The 23254-nt window shown below is 42.3% G+C and overlaps 1 protein-coding gene across 4 annotated transcripts in view; it reads left to right on the forward strand.

The window, feature by feature from the left end:
- Nucleotides 1-23254, forward strand: part of NFAT5 (nuclear factor of activated T cells 5) — a 146280-nt gene that overhangs the window by 93190 nt on the left and 29836 nt on the right. For all 4 annotated transcript variants that reach the window (XM_048870695.2, XM_048870698.2, XM_048870697.2 and 1 more), the window contains 5 exons: nucleotides 2064-2236; nucleotides 5624-5758; nucleotides 5969-6021; nucleotides 9402-9534; nucleotides 18514-18591. In XM_048870695.2, coding sequence (XP_048726652.1) covers nucleotides 2064-2236; nucleotides 5624-5758; nucleotides 5969-6021; nucleotides 9402-9534; nucleotides 18514-18591 — 572 coding nt within the window. The remainder of the gene's footprint in view (nucleotides 1-2063; nucleotides 2237-5623; nucleotides 5759-5968; nucleotides 6022-9401; nucleotides 9535-18513; nucleotides 18592-23254) is intronic.

The following is a 23254-nucleotide window of genomic DNA, read 5'->3' on the forward strand; positions in this document are numbered from 1 at the left end:
CATTGTTTGTTCAGCCCACATGTGCGTCCTCCCTCCCTTCCTCCATTGTGGTCTGCCTCGAAGCTATCTAGCACTGCGTGGGCGAACCACCTTTGGCCTCAAATGGCAAGAGCAGTAGTCTCTTCTTTCTTGATAGCATTTAATATAAATAGTGGCTATTATTGGAGTTTTTTGTTTCCTTTTAGTAGTTAGTTTCTGTTTTTCCATTCTAAGAAAAGAGAACCTTTTCTTTGCCCACAAAAAACGTGGAAAAAATGTAAATCGCCTGCCTGGTTTCCCCCACAGTCACGAGATGCCTCTCCGGCAATGGGGCAATTCTAGTAACGGACGGGCATTCTCATTGTGTCCGGTGTCCTGGAGAGGCACTTATTTTGCAGAAGTTCATGGAGATGAGATGACATCTCATAAGAACCAGGAGCTCAAGTTAAGGCTTCTCTTCATGAGGGTGCACTCCAACTACCAGCTGACCTCAGTCCTGAAACCTCTCGAAGATGGAGTTCATCCCCAGAGCCTTGATACTGCAGAGGGGTAGAATTGCAAAAAAAAAAAAAAAAAAGAGTCAGCTGATTCTCCCCTGCAAAGCCATTAAAAAAAAGGGCTCTGAGCCCTCAAACCTAGTTGTTGGCCAGCCAGAGGGGATCCCCGGTACACTCACGCACCTCAGTCATTATCAGTGACTCCCCAGTACAAGCTCTGCCATAGTGCCTAAGGACCCCAGGGACCCAGGCTTGGAAGCAATGGCCCCACCTCCCAGAGATAAAGACAGAGATTGTACCACCTCTAAAAGATCGGCACAGACAAAACCATCTTTGGCACTGAGTGCATCAAATCAACCCTTATTGGAGCATTCCTCACATAAACAACAGTCGGTACCGACAAGTCAGCACTGGGACTCCTTGATAGTACTGAGTGTATCAATGATACCGTGGGAGTTCCATTTCTCGGGGGACCTTGTGGTTATGGAAGAACTGGAATCCCCACTACTTGGTACTGGGGTCCAGGTACCGAGCACATCTAGGTATCACTACAGGTAAATCTGGGCCATTTACCCCCAGAACCCTGGTCAGCACCACCCTTTTCCAGCAAGGAGTCAGGCAGTGACCAGGATGATTATCTTTCTCTGGCCTCACAGTGTGGCCCACCATTACACCAACGGGATCTCCCCAATCGCACCCTCGTTCTGACCCTCAAGCCTGGTACAGTCATTTGTGGGCACCACCATGACCACCCATGCCCTCCACCTCCCCAGTGCCTGTATTGGGATCCATGGGGGGGATGGAGGGCTGGGAGCCCCAGACAATTTAAATTGCCCCCTGGGGAAGCTGGGCTGCCCCAGTACGGTGTACCAGCTCTTGCCGGTATGTATAGGGTCCTTTTTACTAAGGGCATACATGCATCCACCACTTATTATTTATTTGTATTCTTCTAGCAGCTAGGGGCCATAGTCATGGACCAGGACCCCTTTGTGTTAGGCACTGCACATTTGCTCACACCAGATTCCAGTAGCCGTAAGTCAACCATGTGAGTACATGAAGTTTCTTCATGCTTTCAGCCAAGGCATTACTGTCTTGACAAAGAAGCTTAGAGTGGAGGTAGAATTTTGGTAAAGTAGCTCTTCATGTCCCTAGTTTGCATTACTCCTTCAGAACTAGCTTTTCAGTCTCCCAAGAGTGAGGGGTGGGGATCTGCAGAGTCAAATTGAGTGGCTGGCAGAGTTAATATGGAATAAATTGAAGTTCTGTAGGTTTGCAGTCTTCATAGTTTCTCACTACTTTTTTCCTTGCTTCATCATCTCCTGGACAAAGCAGGCAGGGATGAGTTGAGGCTAGGGTGATATAACTCCCTTAGAGATGCCATTTCAGTGCCCTGTCATGTGTTAAGGCACATGAACTGCTTTGGACTCTTAACTGCATTTAGAAAATTCTGACTCTGTTGCATGGTAAACAAATCTGAATAGATCTATTGAGATGGTAAACCTACTGAACTCCAGGTTCTGGTCAGTTTTATAGCTGTAGTTTTGGAAGTCCTACTGGGTTATTAACTCAAATGTTATGTGTTGCTAGGGTTGATTGTGTAGGAATACTGAAGTTGAGAAATGCAGATGTTGAAGCTCGAATAGGGATTGCTGGTTCCAAGAAAAAAAGCACCCGTGCCAGATTGGTATTTCGTGTTAACCTCACTCGGAAAGATGGCTCAACTTTAACGCTCCAGACACCTTCCTCTCCGATTTTATGCAGTAAGTAGCAAAGTAAAAATTGTAATCGGAGGAAGCTGGGTTTTAATATGATTTAAATCACTGTGACTCACTGTCGCCTCAGGGAAAGTCATCTATAAACGTCTTTGTGCTTCATTTAATCCAGCTATAATAGTCTGTGTTAAAAAAACAAAACAAAAAAAATCCACCAACACAAAAATCTTGTTAAACCTAGAGTTGAAATTTCCTTGGAACATTGTGGGGTCTTTAAAATCCTTTTTCAGTTATAATTTCCTGATTTGTAATTAAGCCACGTGCTGGTTTTGAAAGTTGAAACATTTTTTACCGCATTGCCTTGAGCTGATCACAAAATGAAATAACCTTTTCTGCTACAGGCTGTTAACATCATTGTTATATTGTAAATGTAGTTGTCACCGCCCAGCTTTGAGGAGTAGAAGTGGGTAAACAGCTTTGTAGAGTTATAGCAGTTCATCAGGTTGGAAGTTAGTTCACATCTGATTAAGACAATGGAAAATTATTATTTTTTACCACTGAATGTTAGAATGCTCTGTTTGGCATTGAAAACACATGTGTGGGCTGAATATTTGTATTTAACTGAACAGTATGGGAGACAAAACCAAAGGTTGCAGCAGAAGGTTAGAGGCTCTTACCCCATATGGAGTCAGTCCCAGAGATGGCATTACTAGAATGGCGGGATGTCTTTTATTCTCCATTCCTTGTGCAACCTCTCCCTCCCTCCCGGGAGCCACCACCAAAGGTGGTAGCAAGAGGATCAGGGGAGCTTCTTCCCTTCATCCCAGCATGAAAGGAGCTTTGGGACCCTGGAGAGTAAGAGCCTTCATAAGTTTTTGCCTTTTTTCTTTTTGTTTCATTCTCTCTCCACAACTTTTTATTGTGTTTGGAGGTCTGAGATCCTAAGTACTTCAGGTCTCTTAAATGGCAAATAAACTTAATGTTGTATGAAAACAAAAGTTTGTCTTAACTATACAAAATATATAGGGAAAAGGGAGAAAGATTTGATTAGTTACATTAATGCCAATATATTAACTATTTAAAGACTACCATTACCTAGTTGTATGCGAATTTAGTTACATACATACAATGTAAAATGACTTTTGTAGACTTACCTGTAGTATTATAAACAAGTGCATCAAAATAATTGGTCAGATATGCCATGGAAAAAACAAACTCAGTACGAAGAACGTTTCCTTGTTTTTGGCATGAAGCCTGTAACCTAATTTCATTTTCCTGTTTTTCTCCCCTTTCCCTTTAATAGAAGCACTGCTACTCTTAGCCTTTAGCCTACCAAGTAGCACTAATGAACATACAGGATTAATAGTGGCATATAACTTATATTGAGTTACTTTTTGCTTATAAACCTGTTCTTCCGGTATGTTAACAATGTGACTTGTTTGCAGTGTACCTTTTACTGCACTTGTATGTTCTTTCATTTCTTAATATAAAGCTTAAAAATGTTGTCCTTCAGTTGTGTAGGGCTGGGTAGCTGGAAGCTGCTGGTATATCTGTCATAGCGCCAGCAGTGTCCTTGGCACTATAGAAGGCACGCGCAAGTAGGCACATTCACTGCCCCGGGTGACGCTCCATTTTTTATTTAATGAGGGTACAATCTTATCTGATAAATGGTCTGAGAATATAGAAATAAATCACAGCAAGGACAAAATTTAATATGTACATTAATATATGTTGCCAGTGGCTTCTGATTCACAGAGAACTGAGGGCCTGTGTAATTGTAACTCATTGGTGAGTGTGTGTTTGAGTCCTCCTCTGTGCTGATTCACAGAGGATATGAGTTGTTGCAGCCCTTGGCTACAAAGCTTTAGCAGTTCACACTTTTAGCTCTGGAAGTCATGAGGTTTTAGCTCTGGAGGTCATAAGGTTTTACTGAAATCTGCTATGGCTTCAGTGTCACAGAACTAGTAAGCTTTGTCACAGAAAACTTGAACTTGAACATGCTATTTTGGACTTGAACATGCTATTTTGGGCTGTCTCTGAGTTGTGCCTGTAGATTTTTAGATTTGCTTGTGGATCTGCTTGCATAGATCAAAACAATATTGTTTGATTACTCCTTTGTAGTTCAGGCAATGCAGAATCTTTTTGCTGCTTCTAAACTACAAATAGATGATCAGCTTCAGCAATAGTTTTGCTTTATGTCCAAATGAATAACATGCTTATATATTAGTGGATCATTAGATAACTGTTATGACCTTAAAGGGACATTAACAACTTGAAAATAATATTTTTGCATGGAAAAAGTTGTACTCACTTTACTTAAGACTCCTATAGTTGACTAGAATAGCACAATTTTTTTTCCAATTTGTTTACTTTGTGCATTTGGAGACACATTTTGTATAATCAGATGAAATACTTCCATATATGGTCAGATAATTACTCGGTTTTTCTCTTGCTAAAGAGATGCTGATAACTAGAGAAGCAGAAAGCGCCTTACAAAAGATATTAATGTTTGTTTGTATTTAAATCAGACCATACTGGAATTTTAAACCGAAAGTGGAATTTTTAAAAACTAGTCAATTAAAAATAAGTTGATATTGTCTCTTTTACTGTAAGACTAATGGTTTGCGCTGGTTGCACTAATGACACCTGCACTTAATTACTGTAGCTATCTCAGTTTGTGCCATTCCTTGCAATCGTCTTCACCCAGAGGGCAACGAAAATGATTAGGGGGTTGGGGCACATGTGGAGAGGCTGAGGGAACTGGGCTTGTTTAGTCTCTGGAAGAGAAGAGTGAGGGGGGATTTGATAGCAGCCTTCAAAGAGGATGGAGCTAGGCTGTTCTCAGTGGTAGCAGATGACAGAACAAGGAGCAATGGTCTCAAGTTGCAGTGGGGGAGGTCTAGTTTGGATTTTAGGAAAAACTATTTCACTAGGAGGGTGGTGAAACACTGAAATGGGTTACCCAGGGAGGTGGTGGAATCTCCATCCTTAGAGGTTTTTAAAGCCCAGCTTGACAAAGCCCTGGTTGGGATGATTTAGTTGGGGTTGTTCCTGCTTTGAGCAGGAGATTGGACTAGATGACCTCCTGAGGTCTCTTCCATCCCTAAGCTTCTATGATTCTATGATTTCCTCTCTGAGAGTTATAGACACACCTCTTCATGAGAAAAGGGATGTGCATAATTTGTTAGTGATTTTGGGGTACATATCACCCAAATGGAGAATTTACAGGTCATAACTGTTTTACCATGTGAAATGAAATATTGGAAACAAATAGTTTCTAAGTTTCATGCTAACTTCTGTTATTTGTTGTGTAAGTACAGGCAGAGGTTTGGAATGATTTTGATCTTTGCTTGAAATTATGTAAAAGAAAATACCTTTTTGTCAAAGGTATTAGTGTTCCTTTCTATTTTAAACTGCTCGTCTTTCCAATTGTAGCTCAACCAGCTGGTGTGCCAGAGATCCTCAAGAAAAGTCTGCACAGCTGTTCAGTGAAGGGGGAAGAGGAAGTCTTTCTGATTGGCAAGAACTTTCTTAAGGGAACAAAAGTGATCTTCCAAGAGAATATTTCTGGTCAGTGTGAAAAATACAGGGGCTTGGGCGGAGGAAAGGAGGACATGTTTGGGTTTAAAATCCTACTACTTGGTTTTGTTCCACTTCTTAAGAGCTAATGAAGCATCAAATACTATAGCAACTCTATTGAAGACACCAAAACAATATTTTAGTTTTGTATAAATGCGCAATAAAAGTTATAATATATTTTTTTTTTTTACTTTCAATCAGATGAAAACTCTTGGAAAGCAGAAGCTGAAATAGACATGGAATTATTTCATCAGGTACTTACTCATACATTGAATACAAATATCTGAAAATGTTCCTGCATCATCACTCAAGACAAAAGCTTGATTCTTAGCTTTGTTCTCATTGTCTTGGCCAGTAGAGACCAGGAAGGCTTGCTCTTCACACATACAATGCAAAGAATATAATTAAGGAAATTGTGTCTAGTATGATTTCACATACTATATACTGGAAGCATGATAGTTTTGTGTTGATTGTTAATGTTAAGAAAAATATTCTACTCTGAAATTCCATTTTCAGTCAGCACTACAAGTAAAGAATAATACTTAGCTAACTTTGAGGGAAAAATAAAAAAAATTAAGGAAAAACAATGTGTTTATCACATGCACAATCTATAATTTTACATAACTTATTTTACTTACTACTTGACTTTTTTGTCCATGTAGTCTTCCAACTTTAATATTCCCTTAACATAGCTTTTTGCACTTAATGGAGTAATAATTTTTTAACAAAGAAAGCATCTGTCTGTCAAAATTGAGCATCTGGTTATATCTTGGCCAACTCACAAGTAGTAAGGCAGATAGTCAGTTTTAAGATTGAAAAACAGCCTAAAGAAGGTACAGAAACATGTTTAACTTAGCTGCCCCCCTTAGAAAGGGAAAATACTAAGCCCAGAGAGAGAGAGAGCGCAAGAAGGCAAAGCTCCATGATATAGAGAATCTCTTCTTTGGTGGGAGTTCCTTTCCACCCCAACTAGTGTGTGTGTTTAAAAAAAAAAAAAAGCTCTCATTGGGATTGTTGCTTTCCAAGGATATTTCTACGAGGTATTCCATATCCCTTTCCCAAGGATGTTATATTCCTCACTTGGTTCCCTATCCTACTAGTCTTTTTAAAATCTATTTCCATTTCTGTAAAACGGGACTACCTATGGCTCTAGGTGTGTTCAGTTTTACAATAAAGCACACAGCCCTACACACACCCTCAAATAGAATAAATGAAGAAGCTACTATATAAAAACCTAACTAAAGGCTCACTGAGGTGAAAGCTAAGGGGTGATTTGCAGAAGGCCCCACTGTGTGATGTGTAAACCCACTTAGAATGCAAGTGTTGTTTTATTCAGACTTGGCTGTAGGGGATTTCTAAACTGGTTTTAGAAGGAAAGAATATTATTTATTATCCCTAGCAATCTAAAGAAATGTTATGGAATGACGTCTTTGAAATTTTAAACAAACTGATGTCAAAAACAGAATTTAAGGTATAGTTCTTGTCTGAAAATTGACAATGAAAATAGCATTGTGAACGTGCAAGTTATTTCTCTTATTGACTCCAGATCAGGCTACATTTGCAAGTAAAATTAAGTGGGTTTCCCCCCCCCCCTCCGAGTTTGTGGCACTGGCAATTAATCTAGGATCTGAAAGTGGAACTGAATATCTTCCTTTATGGTGTGTTATAAGGAGACTAAAGGTTACAGCCACCAAATTATGCCCTTAGTGACACCAAAGCAACCCCATTGTTGTTAGTGGGTTTGCATAAATGTAAGTTGGTTTTGTAATTGGACACTTAGATACCACAATGATGGCTATGTGGTATAAAACACTAAATAGAAGGGGAACTTAGTAAACAATGCATGAAAATGTGTAATGACTCGAAATCTGCTCTTGCTGGCTGTGCAAGGCGAACAGAAATAACTTGCACAGCTCGTAGAACAGGTTTTCTGTGTTAACACACAAATAATAAGCAGAAAATACAGGGAACCTATATGTGAGTAAAATGGTGCTACTTCGCTATACTCTCTTCTCAGAGTGGAACTTCACAGTTAAGCCAGTGAAGGAGAATCCTTATGTAATAGTTGGTAAAAGGTTATAGTACATATAACATAGTTAAAAGGAAGGATCTAAAATTTTGCCCATGACTTTCACCTGTGGAGTTATTGTGTTATCAGTGGAGGAAATGCACTGTATTTTCTCTGTGCTCTTTGTGTCTGGCTAAATTTTTCCTTGTTTAGTGACACGTTCCCCAGTAACTGACTTAATCTTTGCACACAGTTAGGTGGCTTGTAGGCTGAATTCATATTGCAAACAGTGCTGACTGGAGCTGGTCATTTTTTTCTGTTGGTAAATTGCCCACAAACACAGTTTTTACCAGTTTCTTATTTCTAATGGTTGGACAGATAGTTTGGGAACAAAAGTTGTTCTGTGGATTGTTCATGATTGCATCTGCTGATGTCTGTTTGCTATTCATAGGTCTGACCTATGTCATATGTTAAATACATAGGTCTACCCTATGTATTTAACAGCAGTACTTTTTTGTTCATGAACTATTTGCAAATAAGTTGAGATGTTTACACATTTCTTTGTTGTCTGTAATTGTTTGAATTTTTTGTGCGAATTAAAAGAGCTTTTCCAAATGGCTGCAAAAGCACATCTGGTGTGAATACTCCAGCGAATATTTATTTGTGACACTTTTGCTTTCTGTGAACATTCTTGCAAATACTCATTCAAATGTCCTTGAATAAAAAGAATTTCAAATACTAGGGAACTGAACTGGGAGGCTTTATTTACAAGGACTTTTTTGCTGCATTCACATAGCCCAATGCGTAATACATTATCTTTAAAGGGTAGGTGATAGAAATGACTGAAACCTTCCATGCAAAAATTACCGTAAAACTCTTGTAATGCTGCAGAATAAAAGGGACTAGAGGAAAGTACAAGTGAATTCTGCAGAACAGAATTAAGCAGCCCTTTGACTCTTCTGCCCCTTGTCTTGTCTTTCAAAGTGGATGTCCTTTTATCTTTTTCATATCTTCTGTGTTTACATAACTTGCCACTACATATGAAATAGTAAATATCTTGAATTCAGGAGATGTACTGGACTCTTGTACTCAGGTTCTCTTTGCCTGAGATGCCGGAACCTGAACCTCTCTGCTCATATTGAGTACAGAGGCCCTATTCAACAAAGTACTTAAACATGTACTTAATTCTCTTTGATTTCAGTGGTATTTAAGCAAATGTTTTAAAGTTAAGCACATACGTAAGTGCTTTGCTGAATCAGGGCCGGAGTTCAAGGGTATGTGTATGTCTTTCCCACTCTTCTCCCCCCCCCCCCCGCCCCGCCCTCCCCATTTACACTATATGTTACAAATAAGCTCTGTATAGGCAGAACATTCCAGTGCCCTTTTCAGCTCAACATGGTTGTCCATTTCTTTTAAAAGAAGCACAGCTTCACCACCTTCCCCCAGTCTACTCCGCACTTCTTACAGGTTTTGTTTTACTAGAATGTATTTGTTAGGGTTTGTGCTAGTCCATTTTTTAATTTGATTTGGCTTTCTTTGTATGGATAATAGTTACCTTTTAAATTGCAATTAAAATAATGAAGAAATCTTTCTAATATGAACTCTCTCTCTCTCTCGGCAATACAGAATCATCTTATTGTGACGGTGCCACCATATCATGACCAGAAAATAACCTCTTCTGTTTCTGTGGGGATATATGTGGTGACCAATGCTGGAAGATCACATGATGTGCAGTCATTTACATACACTCCAGATACATGTACGTAAAGTGAAGAAATGAGGGATGGGAATGGACAAAATTGCCTGCAAGGTCTTTTCTGATTTTAATTTCTGAATATTGAAGCAGAGAGAAAGGGGCTAACAAGGGTAGCAGCTGTGTGAAGTTGGGTAATAGGCTTTTCAACAAACATACGTGCTCAGCAATAATATACCATTACAATGACATTTCTTCTTTGATAAAGTGGTACCTATGGGTGCTTAAACAACCTTCTGAAATTTCAAGGTATTCTAGGAAGAATGTTTTGAGTCACCAGCATGACAGTTCCTCTACTGGCCAAAGCACTTTGAAAGGCTCCTGGTTCCTTCCCTCAGCTGAGGACTCTTCTGTGCCCCAGACCCTAATATAGGGAGGGACAGTAACACTCATGATTGCAATAAAGACGGGGATGTGTACTTTCGAGTACTGGAAGAGCCACCCTTAGAGATGTCATGAAAGCAAATAGTTAGCTCAGCTGTCTACACCCTGGATCCTGAGTCCTAAAATTCATCTCTGAACAGGAGGCTAAACACAGAATGAAGTCAAATCGCAATTGTATTAGTTGTGGTGAAAAGGCTTGCAAAGGATGAGGAGACACTACACATGGTGGACAGGCAACTGTAGAGGGAAAGGGGCTTGAGGAAGAATTAGGGAGCAAATGTTTCCTCACTGCTCTAAAATAAAATATAAGGCTTTTGTTTTCTCGTAGACTGTGTAATATTTCACCAACTATCAAAATGTTTTTCTTCAGTCCCAGTAAACTTTGATATTGCAGGTTATCAACATTTCTCTAGTTACTTGTTATATCAACGTCGGAAATATTAATATTCTGGGAGCGCCTCTTGTTAGCAAAATCCGCTCTGTCAAGAAATGAGGTCTGAAGGGTTAACTTCCATCCTTGTTACGGTATGTAGCAAGGGAATCCCAGCCAGATACAGGCTGCTGCTTTCACATAGTAGTATCAATTTCAGGTTTATATAAGTTCAAACAAGGAAGAACCCAAGCTGTAGGGCAAGTGAAAGTACAGGTGTTTGCAGTGGAAGATATAGCAAAATAAATAGCACCAAGCATTCTGTGTAGAAAGACCCAAGGGTGCAAATCATACAAATATATTCTGTTTTTTGATGCCACAATCTCTAATACAGTAACCAGCTTGCTTGTTCAATTTAGAAATGAAAATGAAACTTTACAAGTACACTGCTAATTCTTTTTTTATTTTTAACTTGAAAACTATATTGACTATCTTAGGCTGGGAATAAGATGTAAATTTGTTTTATGTGACTGATGCCCCATAATTCACTAATATGACCGATACATTGTGAGGCTCTTACACTGCAGAGATAAGATACGCAACTTAATAGTACTCATAGGGGATGTGATTTTATTTACTTCTGTTTATGCGGGGAGGTCAAGCTGTCAGGCAAGGGGATCTCCTATGTAATGGCAAAAAGGGCAATGAAAAGTTCTGCATAGCTGCAGTTGAATACATAGAGCAGAAGCACAGTCAGCATAAAACAAAGGATGAACGGAAGAGTTGTGCAGGCTCTGTTAGCACCACTGTACGAGCCTGTGACTGTAAGGAAGTACCTCTAGAGAGGTATAGTAACAATTTCTCTTAGGCCTCGTCTACACTAGGAGGGAGGGGGAGATCAATCTAAGATACACAACTTCAGCTACGAGAATAGCGTAGCTGAAGTTGACGTATCTTAGATCAACTTAGAATCACCTACTTCGCGTCCTTGCGGCGCGGGATCACTGCTCCCCCGTTGACTCCGCTTCCGCCTCTCGCCGTGGTGGAGTTCTGGAGTCGACAGCAGAGCGATTTGGGATCGATTTATCGTGTCTACACTAGATGCGATACATCGATCCCCGAAAGATCTATCACTACCCGCCAATCCGGCTGGTAGTATAAACTTGGCCTCATTCCCAGACTTACACATATTGGATCTCTTTTTCAGTGAGGCTTCAACTGCACTTCCCACATGTTGCATGTACTCAGTGCAGTAATAACTGCATGCTGGTGGTAGAATTTTAATGTGCAAATTCCATTTGGACAAATTTTGCAATGGACAGAAAATTGCTACCATAACAGGGTTCACACAGGTGTGTGCACAGAAAATTGTGCCTGCATAAGGAGTGAATATGGGGCTCATTTGTCTGTTGGTATTCCCAGGCTTGTAACATAGTCTTTAGATACAAAATTCCTCTGAAATGCTAGTTAATGATTATTTTAAATACTAAACCTACAGCTCTTCATTTTAGTGCTATATATATTTGATCAGCTGTGTGAGTCTCATCTTCTGTTTTCTGTCTATCAGGGTGGGGGCAAGGAAAGATGTAATAGATTCAATAACAGGTCATCACTATGGATGTACTCTTACCTTGATACATAAGGACTTTTGTGTGTCATTCTCCATGCTCCAAAATGAGAATATAATAAGAACCTGATGTCTTGTTGTCCTATATCTCTCATTGCTATTTCTGCAGAGCAAAGGAATTCAAGGAGAACTCTCATGAATATGGTCTACCTGAAACATTAAGATTAGAGAAATGTTGAAAGCGGCAGCTAGATATTGGAGTTATACATTAATTGCAAATGCCTGAGAGATTATATACTGTAAACCTGTTAAAAAGACATAAAAGCTTTGCGATGGTGAAAACCTTCAGTGCAGCTATTTGTAGTCCGTAGGCTGAGATACTCTAAATAAAACTCAGGGGAGTTCGACACTTGACTCCCTTAGGCTCCTTTTGAAAATCCCAATGCATGGTCTACCTATGGTTACTTGTATACAACATGGCTGTCAGTAGAATGGACAGATAGCTTTACATCATCTGCTTGTGAGAGAAGAGAGCTAGAAGTTTATTCCCTATATTGAATGTCTAAAGTAATTTTGGTAAAATATTAATGATCACACAAAGTTTATAATGAGCTTGTGGGGTACAGCCTAGCATTCAGGTCTTTGGCCCAGTGACCCAAAGGGAGTCTTCTGTTCGGAGATGGTGCATTCATAGAATATCTGTATTCAGCTCCACAAAAACTGTATTTCATATGTGTGTTGTAAAATGTGTTTACCAATATCATACTGGTATTCATGGTACACCATCTGTTTTTATTATGGGGGAGAGGGTTCCAGGAGCATTTGCATGACTCAAAGACTTTTTTCCCTTATTTTTCACTTACTTACTTTGGTATCTGTATTAGAAGATGTAATCTTGTCAGGAGATGTAAGTGAACATTTTTCTCCTGAATTTATCCTGATGGTTTTCTGGCCTCCAGTGATAGAAGTGAATTACTGAATGATTGTTAAACTGATGTATTTTATGAGGACCTATTTGACCTGGAAATATGTAACTAATGTGTGTTGTGTATTTTGTATGGGTTCTTTTTTGAGCGCCTGTACACATAGAATCATAGGACTGGCTACTGCACTTATGGAAGGACTGAGTATTGTCTAGACCCTCCCTGACAGGTGTTTTATCTAACCTCTGCTTTTAAAAATCTCAACTGATAGAGATTCCATAATCTACATAGGTAATTTATTACAGAGCTTAACCACCCTGACAGTTAGGACATTTTTCCTAATGTTCAACCTACACTGCCTTTGCTGCAATTTACGCCCATATACCCTTGTTTAGTGCACTGAAGTTCGTATTCTTTTGGCCAGCAGTATTTGCTGGGGGCCGCATCTGCACCCTGTGTGTCCTCTTACCTCCAACTGAGGGCATAAAGGGCACAGTGACTCCAGCTGCCGCAGTTTCTTCTCCCGTGCCAGGAAGCCGTGTGATGTCTGAGCTGCTTCACTCACTGTGCAGTTTACCCATTGTTTGTACATGGCTGTAAAAAGATAGGTACATAGCAGTTAGTTGCTAATTAGTGTTGAGACATGTCTATGCCATGAGCACTACAGTGATGTGGCAAAAGGGAGGTTTCACTAGTGTGTGCCATGGAGTCTAGGTATTCCGGTCAGTATGCATCTAAGAGGGAGTTTCATTACCCTAGACTAGTGGCTCTCAACCTTTCCAGATTACTGTGCCAACAGTGCCCCTCTGCCACGTACATTGGCCAAACCGGACAGTCTCTGTGCAGAAGAATAAATGGACACAAATCAGACATCAAGAATTAGAACATGCAAAAACCAGTCAGAGAACACTTCAGCCTCCCTGGACACTCAATTACAGACCTAAAAGTGGCAATTTTTCAACAAAAAAACTTCAAAAACAGACTCCAACGAGAAACTGCAGAACTGGAATTAATTTGCAAACTGGACACCATCAAATTAGGCTTGAATAAAGACTGGGAGTGGATGGGTCATTACACAAACTAAAAACTATTTCCCCATGCTAATTTTCCCCCCTACTGTTACTCTCACCTTCTTGTCAACTGTTTGAAATGGGCCATCCTGATTATCACTACAAAAGTTTTTTTTTCTCCTGCTGATAATAGCCCACCTTAATTGATTTGTCTTGTTAGAGTTGGTATGGCAACCCCCATCTTTTCATGTTCTGTGTGTGTGTGTCTTCCTACTGTATTTTCCACTGCATGCATCTGATGAAGTGGGTTTTAGCCCACAAAAGCTTATGCTCAAATAAATTCGTTAGTCTCTAAAGTGCCAAAAGTACTCCTTATTCTTCTAGGAAAGATAGTACTCCGTGGTAGCTCTCCTTTTCTCCCCAGCCATCTGCTCCTTGTGCATACCACTATCCTTGGTTCTATTGGGCTCCATGAGGGATACATCACTGTAGAACACCATTGTCTGCATCCATCCCAATCCAGGGCTAGATCCCCTTTACCATCATCTCTTGGGGTGGCAGGGGTTACAACCAGCCTGTTCTGCTCCTCTGCCAGCTGAACAGTCTGCTCAAGGCTCTGATGAGGAGTTACAAGTAGAGGACTACCCTATCCTGGCTCCCCTCTCATCCTCATCCTCATCCGTCTGTGGTATCTTCATCATCTACCTCAACCCCAGATGACTTTCAAGACATTCCAGGACTTGCAGCGCAGAATGCCTGGCACATTGGAAATTCCAGCTGAGGTGGTCCAGGAAAAATCATGCACAATCCTGACATCTTGCAATGCCCATCAACAAGGGACTTCTATAGCCAGCCAAATTGCTCTGGCAGATACCTGCTTATTTGACACCAACATCAAAAAGAACAGATTGTTGCTCAAGTGCCTTCCCAGGGCTTTGAGCAATTTTATAGACATTTCACACCAGTGTTATTGGTTATTACAGCAGTGAATGAGAGGTTGAGACAAAATCAAGAGAAAGCAACACCAAGAGACAAGGAACCCAAGAAATTAGATATATTTGCCTGGAAAATGTATCCTATGTACAGTCCCCAGATGAGAATCACCAATTACCAGGCCCTGTTGATGAAGTATGGTTATTTGAATTGGGATTCCATACTCAAATTTGCAGACAAGCTTCCCCAAGATAAGAGTAGTTTAAGTCCTTGATAGCCAAAGGTCAACTTTTGGTGTGTATATTCCTCCAGGCAGCTCTTGGTACTGTGGATATGGCTTTTAGATCCATGACTACCTCAGTTGCTATTAGGAGATGTACTCCAGTCATCAGTGACCCATAAAGAGTTAAAACTGAGGCTCTTCCATTTGAGGGATGTGAACCTTTCAGTATGAAAATAGACAAAACTTCTCACTGTCTGAAGGACTTTCTGGCCACGTTGAGTTCTTTAGGAGTCCATACTGCTGCATCAAAGTGGAAGCTCTATGAGCCTCAACAACAGTAAAGGAAATCATTCTATACCCAATTTAGGCAACCTGAATCACTTGGAAAGCATGAAAAATTCCACATGAGGAAGTCATCTGCATGCAGTACCATGTCTGTGCTACAGCATTCATCATCATTAAAGCAGTAGATTTGACTTTTGGTCAGGAGTAACGTACAAATTCTGTTGGCTTTTCCTGTTTGTTCCCTTCATTTTAGGAATCATATATTTCATTTTCTTGTGGTCTGGAGCAATGTACCCTCTAATATTTTACATCCATGTACAGAATTAATTTTGTTATCTGAACCAATATGGAGGTGGTGCGTGGCTGGGGTGGGGCCCACGGGTTCAGAGTGTGGGAGGGGATTCAGGGCCGGGGCAGAGGTTTGGAGTATGGGGGGTGAGGGCTGGGGATGAAGGGTTTGGGTTCTGGGAGGGGGCTCAGGGCCAGAGAGTTGAGATGTAGGAGGTGAGGGCTCTGGGGTGGGGCCAGGGATTGCGGGTTTGGGGTGCAGGCTGCCCCAGGGCTGTGGCAGAGAGAGAAGACTCCCCCCAGCCCTCTCTCACCACAGCAGCCCGGGGTCGGGGGAGATGCGCCTCTCTCTGGCCTTGGCAGCACTGGGGCTGGGGGAGAGGCGCCTCTCCTTGTCTGCGCAGCCCTTGATAGCCTGCTGCGCAGCCATGCAGCTTAGAGGGAATTTAGCTCTGGAGCATCATCACTATGGACGATTGGATCCTGGAAATCCTATAGGGAGGCTATTCCATTCAGTTACAGATCCTCCCTAACCTCACACACACACACCTTCCCCATTCTTTTCAGGGACCCCCTCATGCGAACATGTCACATTGTGAGGTACAATCACTTCTCAATCTTAGAGAAGTTGAAGAATTTCCTCTAAAACACAGGGGGAAGGGATTTTGCTTTCATGACTTTGATTCCCCAAAAGAAATGGGCTGGTGCCCTATTCTAGATCTGAGACAACTGAACCCCTTCATTTGCAAGCTTAAATTCAGGATGGTAGTTCTGGCTTTATTTATTCCAACCCTAGATCTACGCAACTTTGTATGCAGCTCTCAACCTTCAGGTTGCTTATTTACCTATAGCACTTCCTACATGTATGATGAATGAAGTCCCACTACCAATACAGGCTGCTACTATTCAGCCTATTGACAGCACGGAGAGTATTCATGAAATATCTAGCTTACGTCAAGAAACAAGGAGTTCAGATTCATCCCTGTTTACATGACTGGCTCATTTGCAGGAAGTCGTATCAACAGGTAACTGACTTTGCAACTCCTTGCCTTCCTGAGACTAAGTAATCAGAGAAGTCAGTACGAACTCCTACTCAAAAGATAAGTTATAGGTGTGGTTTTGGACTCCAGCAATGGCCCATTTGTTCCAACAAGGATTCCAAGCTATGGTAGATCTATCCGCCCACCTACAAATTAATCGCAAAACCAGTGTAAGAATTTTTCTGACTTTTGGGACACAAAACCTCCTACGCGTACATAGGTGAGCCTGCCAGACTTCACCACCTTTGCATACAAGGGTGGTTGAAGTCTGAATATCCGACAAGCAGTTTTGGATATGTCAGTGCACGTTCCCCCAGAAATCCTCTTGTCATTAAGCTGGTGGAAAGACTCTCAAAGTTTGCAAGTGTCCTCTCCACAATTACCATCAAAGACATTGGTGATAGATGCCTTCACATTGGGATGGGAAGTCCACTTACGACAATCTTCAGACATGGGGCATATGGACTCCTCAGGAAGCGTGGCTTCACATAAATATCTTGTAGCTAAGCGCCATTCATCAGGCACGCACGATTTAAGTTCTAAAAGGCTGAATAAGTCAATTCCTAACAGACAACACTTCAGTAATGTTTTATATAAGCAAACAAAGGGGAGCAGATTCTTTGTCATGAATCTGTACATCTGTGGAACTTCTGTATGAGTCTGACAGAAATACTTATCAGGATTACAGAATATGCTGGCAGATCTCAGCAGACTATTTGCAAGTGACCATGAATGGTCAGTGAAGGACACTAAAATCCAAGACATTCATCAAGTGGAGTCACCCAGTCGTAGACCTCTTTGCCACCAAAGAAAACGAAGTGTCAAAAGCTCTGCTCCAGAGGAGGACCAAGTCTGGCATACCTGTCTGATGCATTTCTGATCCCCTGCTCTCCGGAACGGATGTATGCTTACCCTCCAATTCTGTTGATCCCAAGAGTTTTCGTGAAGCTCAGGCAGGATTGAGCCAGAATAGTCATGGTAGTTCAGGCATCGCTGAGGCAATTCTGGTTCTCAGACCAGAAGAATATCTCCATCCAACTTCCAGTGCAGTTGCCTCCCCAGCCAGATGTGGTATCTCAGAGATGGACAGATCCTAGTATGCATCTCAACTTTCTGCTCATCAGTTCATGTGTATTTCACATTTTTCACACCATACAGTTGCTACATTTTTTTTAAAAGTCTTATGAGGGTATGTCACAGGGTGACTTTGACACTTTAAGTGAGAGCAGGGCCAGTGCACCTGTGACTGGTCCATTCACCCCAGCTGATGTTTAAAAGAGGGCACCTGGTCTTAGAGAGAGAGAGAGAGAGACATGGTGAGGGGGAGTGTGAGGCACAATCAGGATGGGGTAGAGAAAAATTAGAGACACATGTAGGGAAGCTGTGTGGTGTTTGATGCATATGTTTATCCAGCATAACTACACAGTGGAAGCGTCAAGATCTGAGGCTCATTTTGGTAGGGCTTTCTTGAAATAATTTTTTTAGGTAGATTCTTCGCACCCACCTCCTTTGTCATCTAGGTTATTGATTGAGTCTCCAATAGTGGAATATATATGGACAAGCACTCAAAGAAGAAACAATTATTTACCGAACAGTAACTTTGGCTCTTTGAGATGTGTTGTCCATATCTATTCCACAACCTGCCCTCTTTCCGTGCTACCAAGGAGACAGAAGAGATATGGGTTCTATATTGGTGAAGGAATGGAGAGGTGATTGGGGTAGCCTGCCCTTTATGCCCTCAGTTAGAGGCAGTAAGACACGCAAAGTGCCAGTATGGCCTGCAATGGACATCAGTGGCCAAAAGAATCTGAACTCAAGTGCATTGGGAACATGCACACCAAAAGTGGAATATATATGGGTAAAACCTCTTGAAGAACCACAGTTACTGTAAAGTAAGTTGCCATTTCTTGTGACAATGCTTTCAACATACCTGACATTCAGCAATGTCTTTTGTCTCAACAGCTGGTACTCTGAATATTAATGTGAAGAAAGAAATCTCCAGCCCAGCACAGCCTTGTTCTTTTGAAGAGGCTATAAAAGGTACTAAATTGATTCTTATCAATGTTGTTAATGAGTGAGCTATAACTTCCTCCATCATTCCTGTCCAGATTGTACACTGAAGGAGATAGGGGTCCCATAGAAATAGTTTGTGATTATATCATTAGACTGTATGCATATAACTTTTTTTCTTTTCTGACTTTGAAGACTTCACCCTGCAACTACAGTGTTTTTATATATATATAAATAAACACGGATTAATGTAGAGCAAAAACCATTCAGAAGTTTTAAAAAAATCCATCTGGACTCTTCCTTTAGATGGCCCTATGTTCCACTCTTTCTTTAATATGCTTCCAAGGGATGAGGATGAGAGAAAACGACGTTTCTGTCACTTACACAATTAACATGGGAATTATTACAGGGAATTTAGAAAATATAAGAGAATTAATTTATGCAAGATAAAATTTAGAAGACTAAGGCCTAGTCTACACAACAGGGTTTGGTTGAATTTAGCTGTGTTAGGTGTATTTTAAAATGAATGCGTCCATACAACCAACCCCATTCCGTCGATTTAAAGGGCTCTTAAAATCAACTTCTGTACTTCTCCCCGGGAAGGGGAGAAGCACGAAAATCGACCTTGCTGGGTCAAATTTGGGGTAGTGCGGACGCAAATCGACAGTTGTGACCGCTCTGGACAGCACTTCGAATTCCGATGCACTAGCCAGGTACACAGGAAAAGCCCCGGGAACTTTTGAATTTCATTTCCTGTTTGGTCAGCGTGGCAAACTCAGCAGCACAGGTGACCATACACTCCCCCCAGAATTGCAAATAAGCTGCAGCATGGACCAAAAGGGAGACACTGGATCTGATTGCTGTATGGGGAGAAGCATCTGTGCAGGCAGAACTCCAATCAAAAAGAAGAAATGCAAATATATTTGCCAAAATCTTACAGGGCATATTGGAGAGAGGCTACAACAGGGGGACACAGCAGTGCCGCATGAAAGTTAAGGAGCTGAGGCAAGCGTACCAAAAGACAAAGGAGGCAAACAGTTGCTCTGGGTCAGAGCCCCATACGTGCCGCTTCTATGATCAGCTGCATGCCATTATAGGAGGGGACCCTACCACCACCCCACCACTGTCTGTGGACACCTGCAAGGGGGGAGTCTCACGCAACAGGGAGGAGGATTTTGTGGATGAGGAAGAGGAGGAGGAGAATGCACAGCAGGCAAGCGGTGAATCCATTCTCCCTGGCAGCCAGGACTTTTTCATCTCCCTGAAACTAATGCCCTCCGAAGGCAGGATCCCCAACCCTGAAGCTGGAGAAGGCACCTCTGGTGAGTGCACGTTTGTAACTACAGTACAGGGTTTAAAAGCAATAGTGTTTAACGTTTGATTTGCCCTGAAGAATTGGGATGCATTCACAGCCAGTACAGCTATTGGAAAAGTCTGTTCACATGTCTGGGAATGGAGCAGGAATCCTCCAGGGACATCTCCATGAAGCTCTCCTGGAGGTACTCTGAAAATATTCTGGAATCATTGCAGCACAAAGCATGGCAGTGAATGGTCCTGGGTTTTGGTCACATTCAAGCAACATTTGGTCTATATCTTTCTGTGTTAGCGTCAGGAGAATATCATTCATGGTCACCTGGCTGAAATAGGGGAATTTTTGTAAGGGAACAATAAAAGGACCCCGTTCAGGCTGGGCTATTTGCGCTTGGTTAAAAGGGATCATCCCGGAGAATAGCCACGCGGTGGGGTGCGGGTAGGTGTGTGCTGCACATCTGCCTGAAAACCGCAGCCCCTTCTTTTAAATGTGAAACCCAACCCATTGCTTGCCACGGGAAAGGATGGCACTGCAGTTTGAAACCATTCCCACCTGTTACGTGTAAGAAGCCAACCCCGCGTACCCTTTGACTTACCGTGGCTGCATGGAAACTTTTCTGTTGCCCAGCTGTTTGTGATGTCACCATATCGGCAGGCGCTCAATATAAAAGGCAAAATGCGACCTTGTACCTAAAGCACATGTGCTGTCTGCTGCGAATTGCTTGATTCACTGTGAAAGAGTCTCCCTTTTGTTCTCAGAAATGAATCATCTTAAATTTTACTCTCCCTTTTTACCTCCCCCCAGGTACAACTGTTTCTAGGCTCCCCCTATCATCTCCGCCCCTGAAGTTATCGCAGATTAGAAGGTGAAAAAAACTCACTCGCGATGACATCTTTTCCGAGCTTATGCAGTCCTTCCGCACTGATAGGGCACAGCTGAATGCATGGAGGCATTCAGTGATAGAGGCTAGGAAAGCATTAAGTGAGCGCGAAGAACAGAGGCAGGAGGCAATGCTAAGGCTAATGGGGGAACAACGGACATGATGAAGCATCTGGTGCAGCTTAGGAAAGTCAACAAGAGCACAGACCCCCACTACATCCATTGTACAACCGCCTGACCTCCTCCCCAAGTTCCATATCCTCCTCACCCAGATGCCCAAGAACGTGGTGGGGGGAGGCTCCAGGTACCCAGCCACTCCACTCCAGAGGATGGCCCAAGCAACAGAAGGCTGTCATTCAAACAGTCCGATTTATAGTGTGGCTACAATAAGCAATGTGGCCTTATCCTTCCCTCCTCCCCCACCCCACCCCATCCAGGCTACCTTGTCAGTTATCTCCCTTTTTTTTTAATTAATAAAGAATGAATGCATGGTTTTAAAACAATAGTTACTTTATTTCGAAGCAGGGAGGGTGGTTGGTTTACAGGAAATTAAAATTAACAAAGGGAGTTGGTTTGCATCAAGCAGAAATACACACAACTGTCACACTGAAGCCTGGTCAGTCATGAAACTGGTTTTCAAAGCCTCTCTGATCTGCAGCACGCCTTGCTGTGCTCTTCTAATCGCCCTGGTGTCTGGCTGCTCAAAATCGGATGCCAGGCGATTTGCCTCAACCTCCCACCCCACCATAAACGTCTCCCCCTTACTCTCACAGATATTATGGAACACACAGCAAGCAGCAATAATAATGGGAATGTTGGTTGCGCTGAAGTCTGACCTAGTCAGCAAACAGCTCCAGCGAGCTTTTAAACGTCCAAAGGCACATTCTACCACCATTCTGCACTTGCTCAGCCTATAGTTGAATGAGCGAGGCAACCTAGTGACAGAGGATGTGGAAAAAGCTAATGTACTCAATGCTTTTTTTGCCTCTGTCTTCACTAACAAGGTCAGCTCCCAGACTGCTGCGCTGGGCATTACAACATGGGGAATAGATGGCCAGCCCTCTGTGGAGAAAGAGGTGGTTAGGGACTATTTAGAAAAGCTGGACATGCACAAGTCCATGGAGCCGGACGAGTTGCATCCGAGAGTGCTAAAGGAATTGGCGGCTGTGATTGCAAAGCCATTGGCCATTATCTTTGAAAACTCGTGGCGAACGGGGGAAGTCCCGGATGACTGGAAAAAGGCTAATGTAGTGCCAATCTTTAAAAAAGGGAAGAAGGAGGATCCTGGGAACTACAGGCCAGTCAGCCTCACCTCAGTCCCCGGAAAAATCATGGAGTAGGTCCTCAAAGAATCAATCCTGAAGCACTTACATGAGAGGAAAGTGATCAGGAACAGTCAGCATGGATTCACCAAGGGAAGGTCATGCCTGACTAATCTAATCGCCTTCTATGATGAGATTACTGGTTCTGTGGATGAAGGGAAAGCAGTGGATGTATTGTTTCTTGACTTTAGCAAAGCTTTTGACACGGTCTCCCACAGTATTCTTGTCAGCAAGTTAAGGAAGTATGGGCTGGATGAATGCACTATAAGGTGGGTAGAAAGTTGGCTAGATTGTTGGGCTCAACGGGTAGTGATCAATGGCTCCATGTCTAGTTGGCAGCCGGTGTCAAGTGGAGTGCCCCAGGGGTCGGTCCTGGGGCCGGTTTTGTTCAATATCTTCATAAATGATCTGGAGGATGGTGTGGATTGCACTCTCAGCAAATTTGCGGATGATACTAAACTGGAAGGAGTGGTAGATATGCTGGAGGGGAGGGATAGGATACAGAAGGACCTAGACAAATTGGAGGATTGGGCCAAAAGAAATCTGATGAGGTTCAATAAGGATAAGTGCAGAGTCCTGCACTTAGGACGGAAGAACCCAATGCACAGCTACAGACTAGGGACCGAATGGCTAGGCAGCAGTTCTGCGGAAAAGGACCTAGGGGTGACAGTGGACGAGAAGCTGGATCTGAGTCAGCAGTGTGCCCTTGTTGCCAAGAAGGCCAATGGCATTTTGGGATGTATAAGTAGGGACATTGCCAGCAGATCGAGGGACGTGATCATTCCCCTCTATTCGACATTGGTGAGGCCTCATCTGGAGTACTGTGTCCAGTTTTGGGCCCCACACTACAAGAAGGATGTGGATAAATTGGAGAGAGTCCAGCGAAGGGCAACAAAAATGATTAGGGGTCTGGAACACATGAGTTATGAGGAGAGGCTGAGGGAACTGGGATTGTTTAGTCTGCAGAAGAGAAGAATGAGGGGGGATTTGATAGCTGCTTTCAACTACCTGAGAGGTGGTTCCAGAGAGGATGGTTCTAGACTATTCTCAGTGGTAGAAGAGGACAGGACAAGGAGTAATGGTCTCAAGTTGCAGTGGGGGAGGTTTAGGTTGGATATTAGGAAAAACTTTTTCACTAGGAGAGTGGTGAAACACTGGAATGCGTTACCTAGGGAGGTGG

The sequence above is a fragment of the Caretta caretta genome, chromosome 12, assembly GCF_965140235.1.
Source record: "Caretta caretta isolate rCarCar2 chromosome 12, rCarCar1.hap1, whole genome shotgun sequence".
In the NCBI taxonomy this organism is placed as follows: domain Eukaryota; kingdom Metazoa; phylum Chordata; order Testudines; family Cheloniidae; genus Caretta; species Caretta caretta.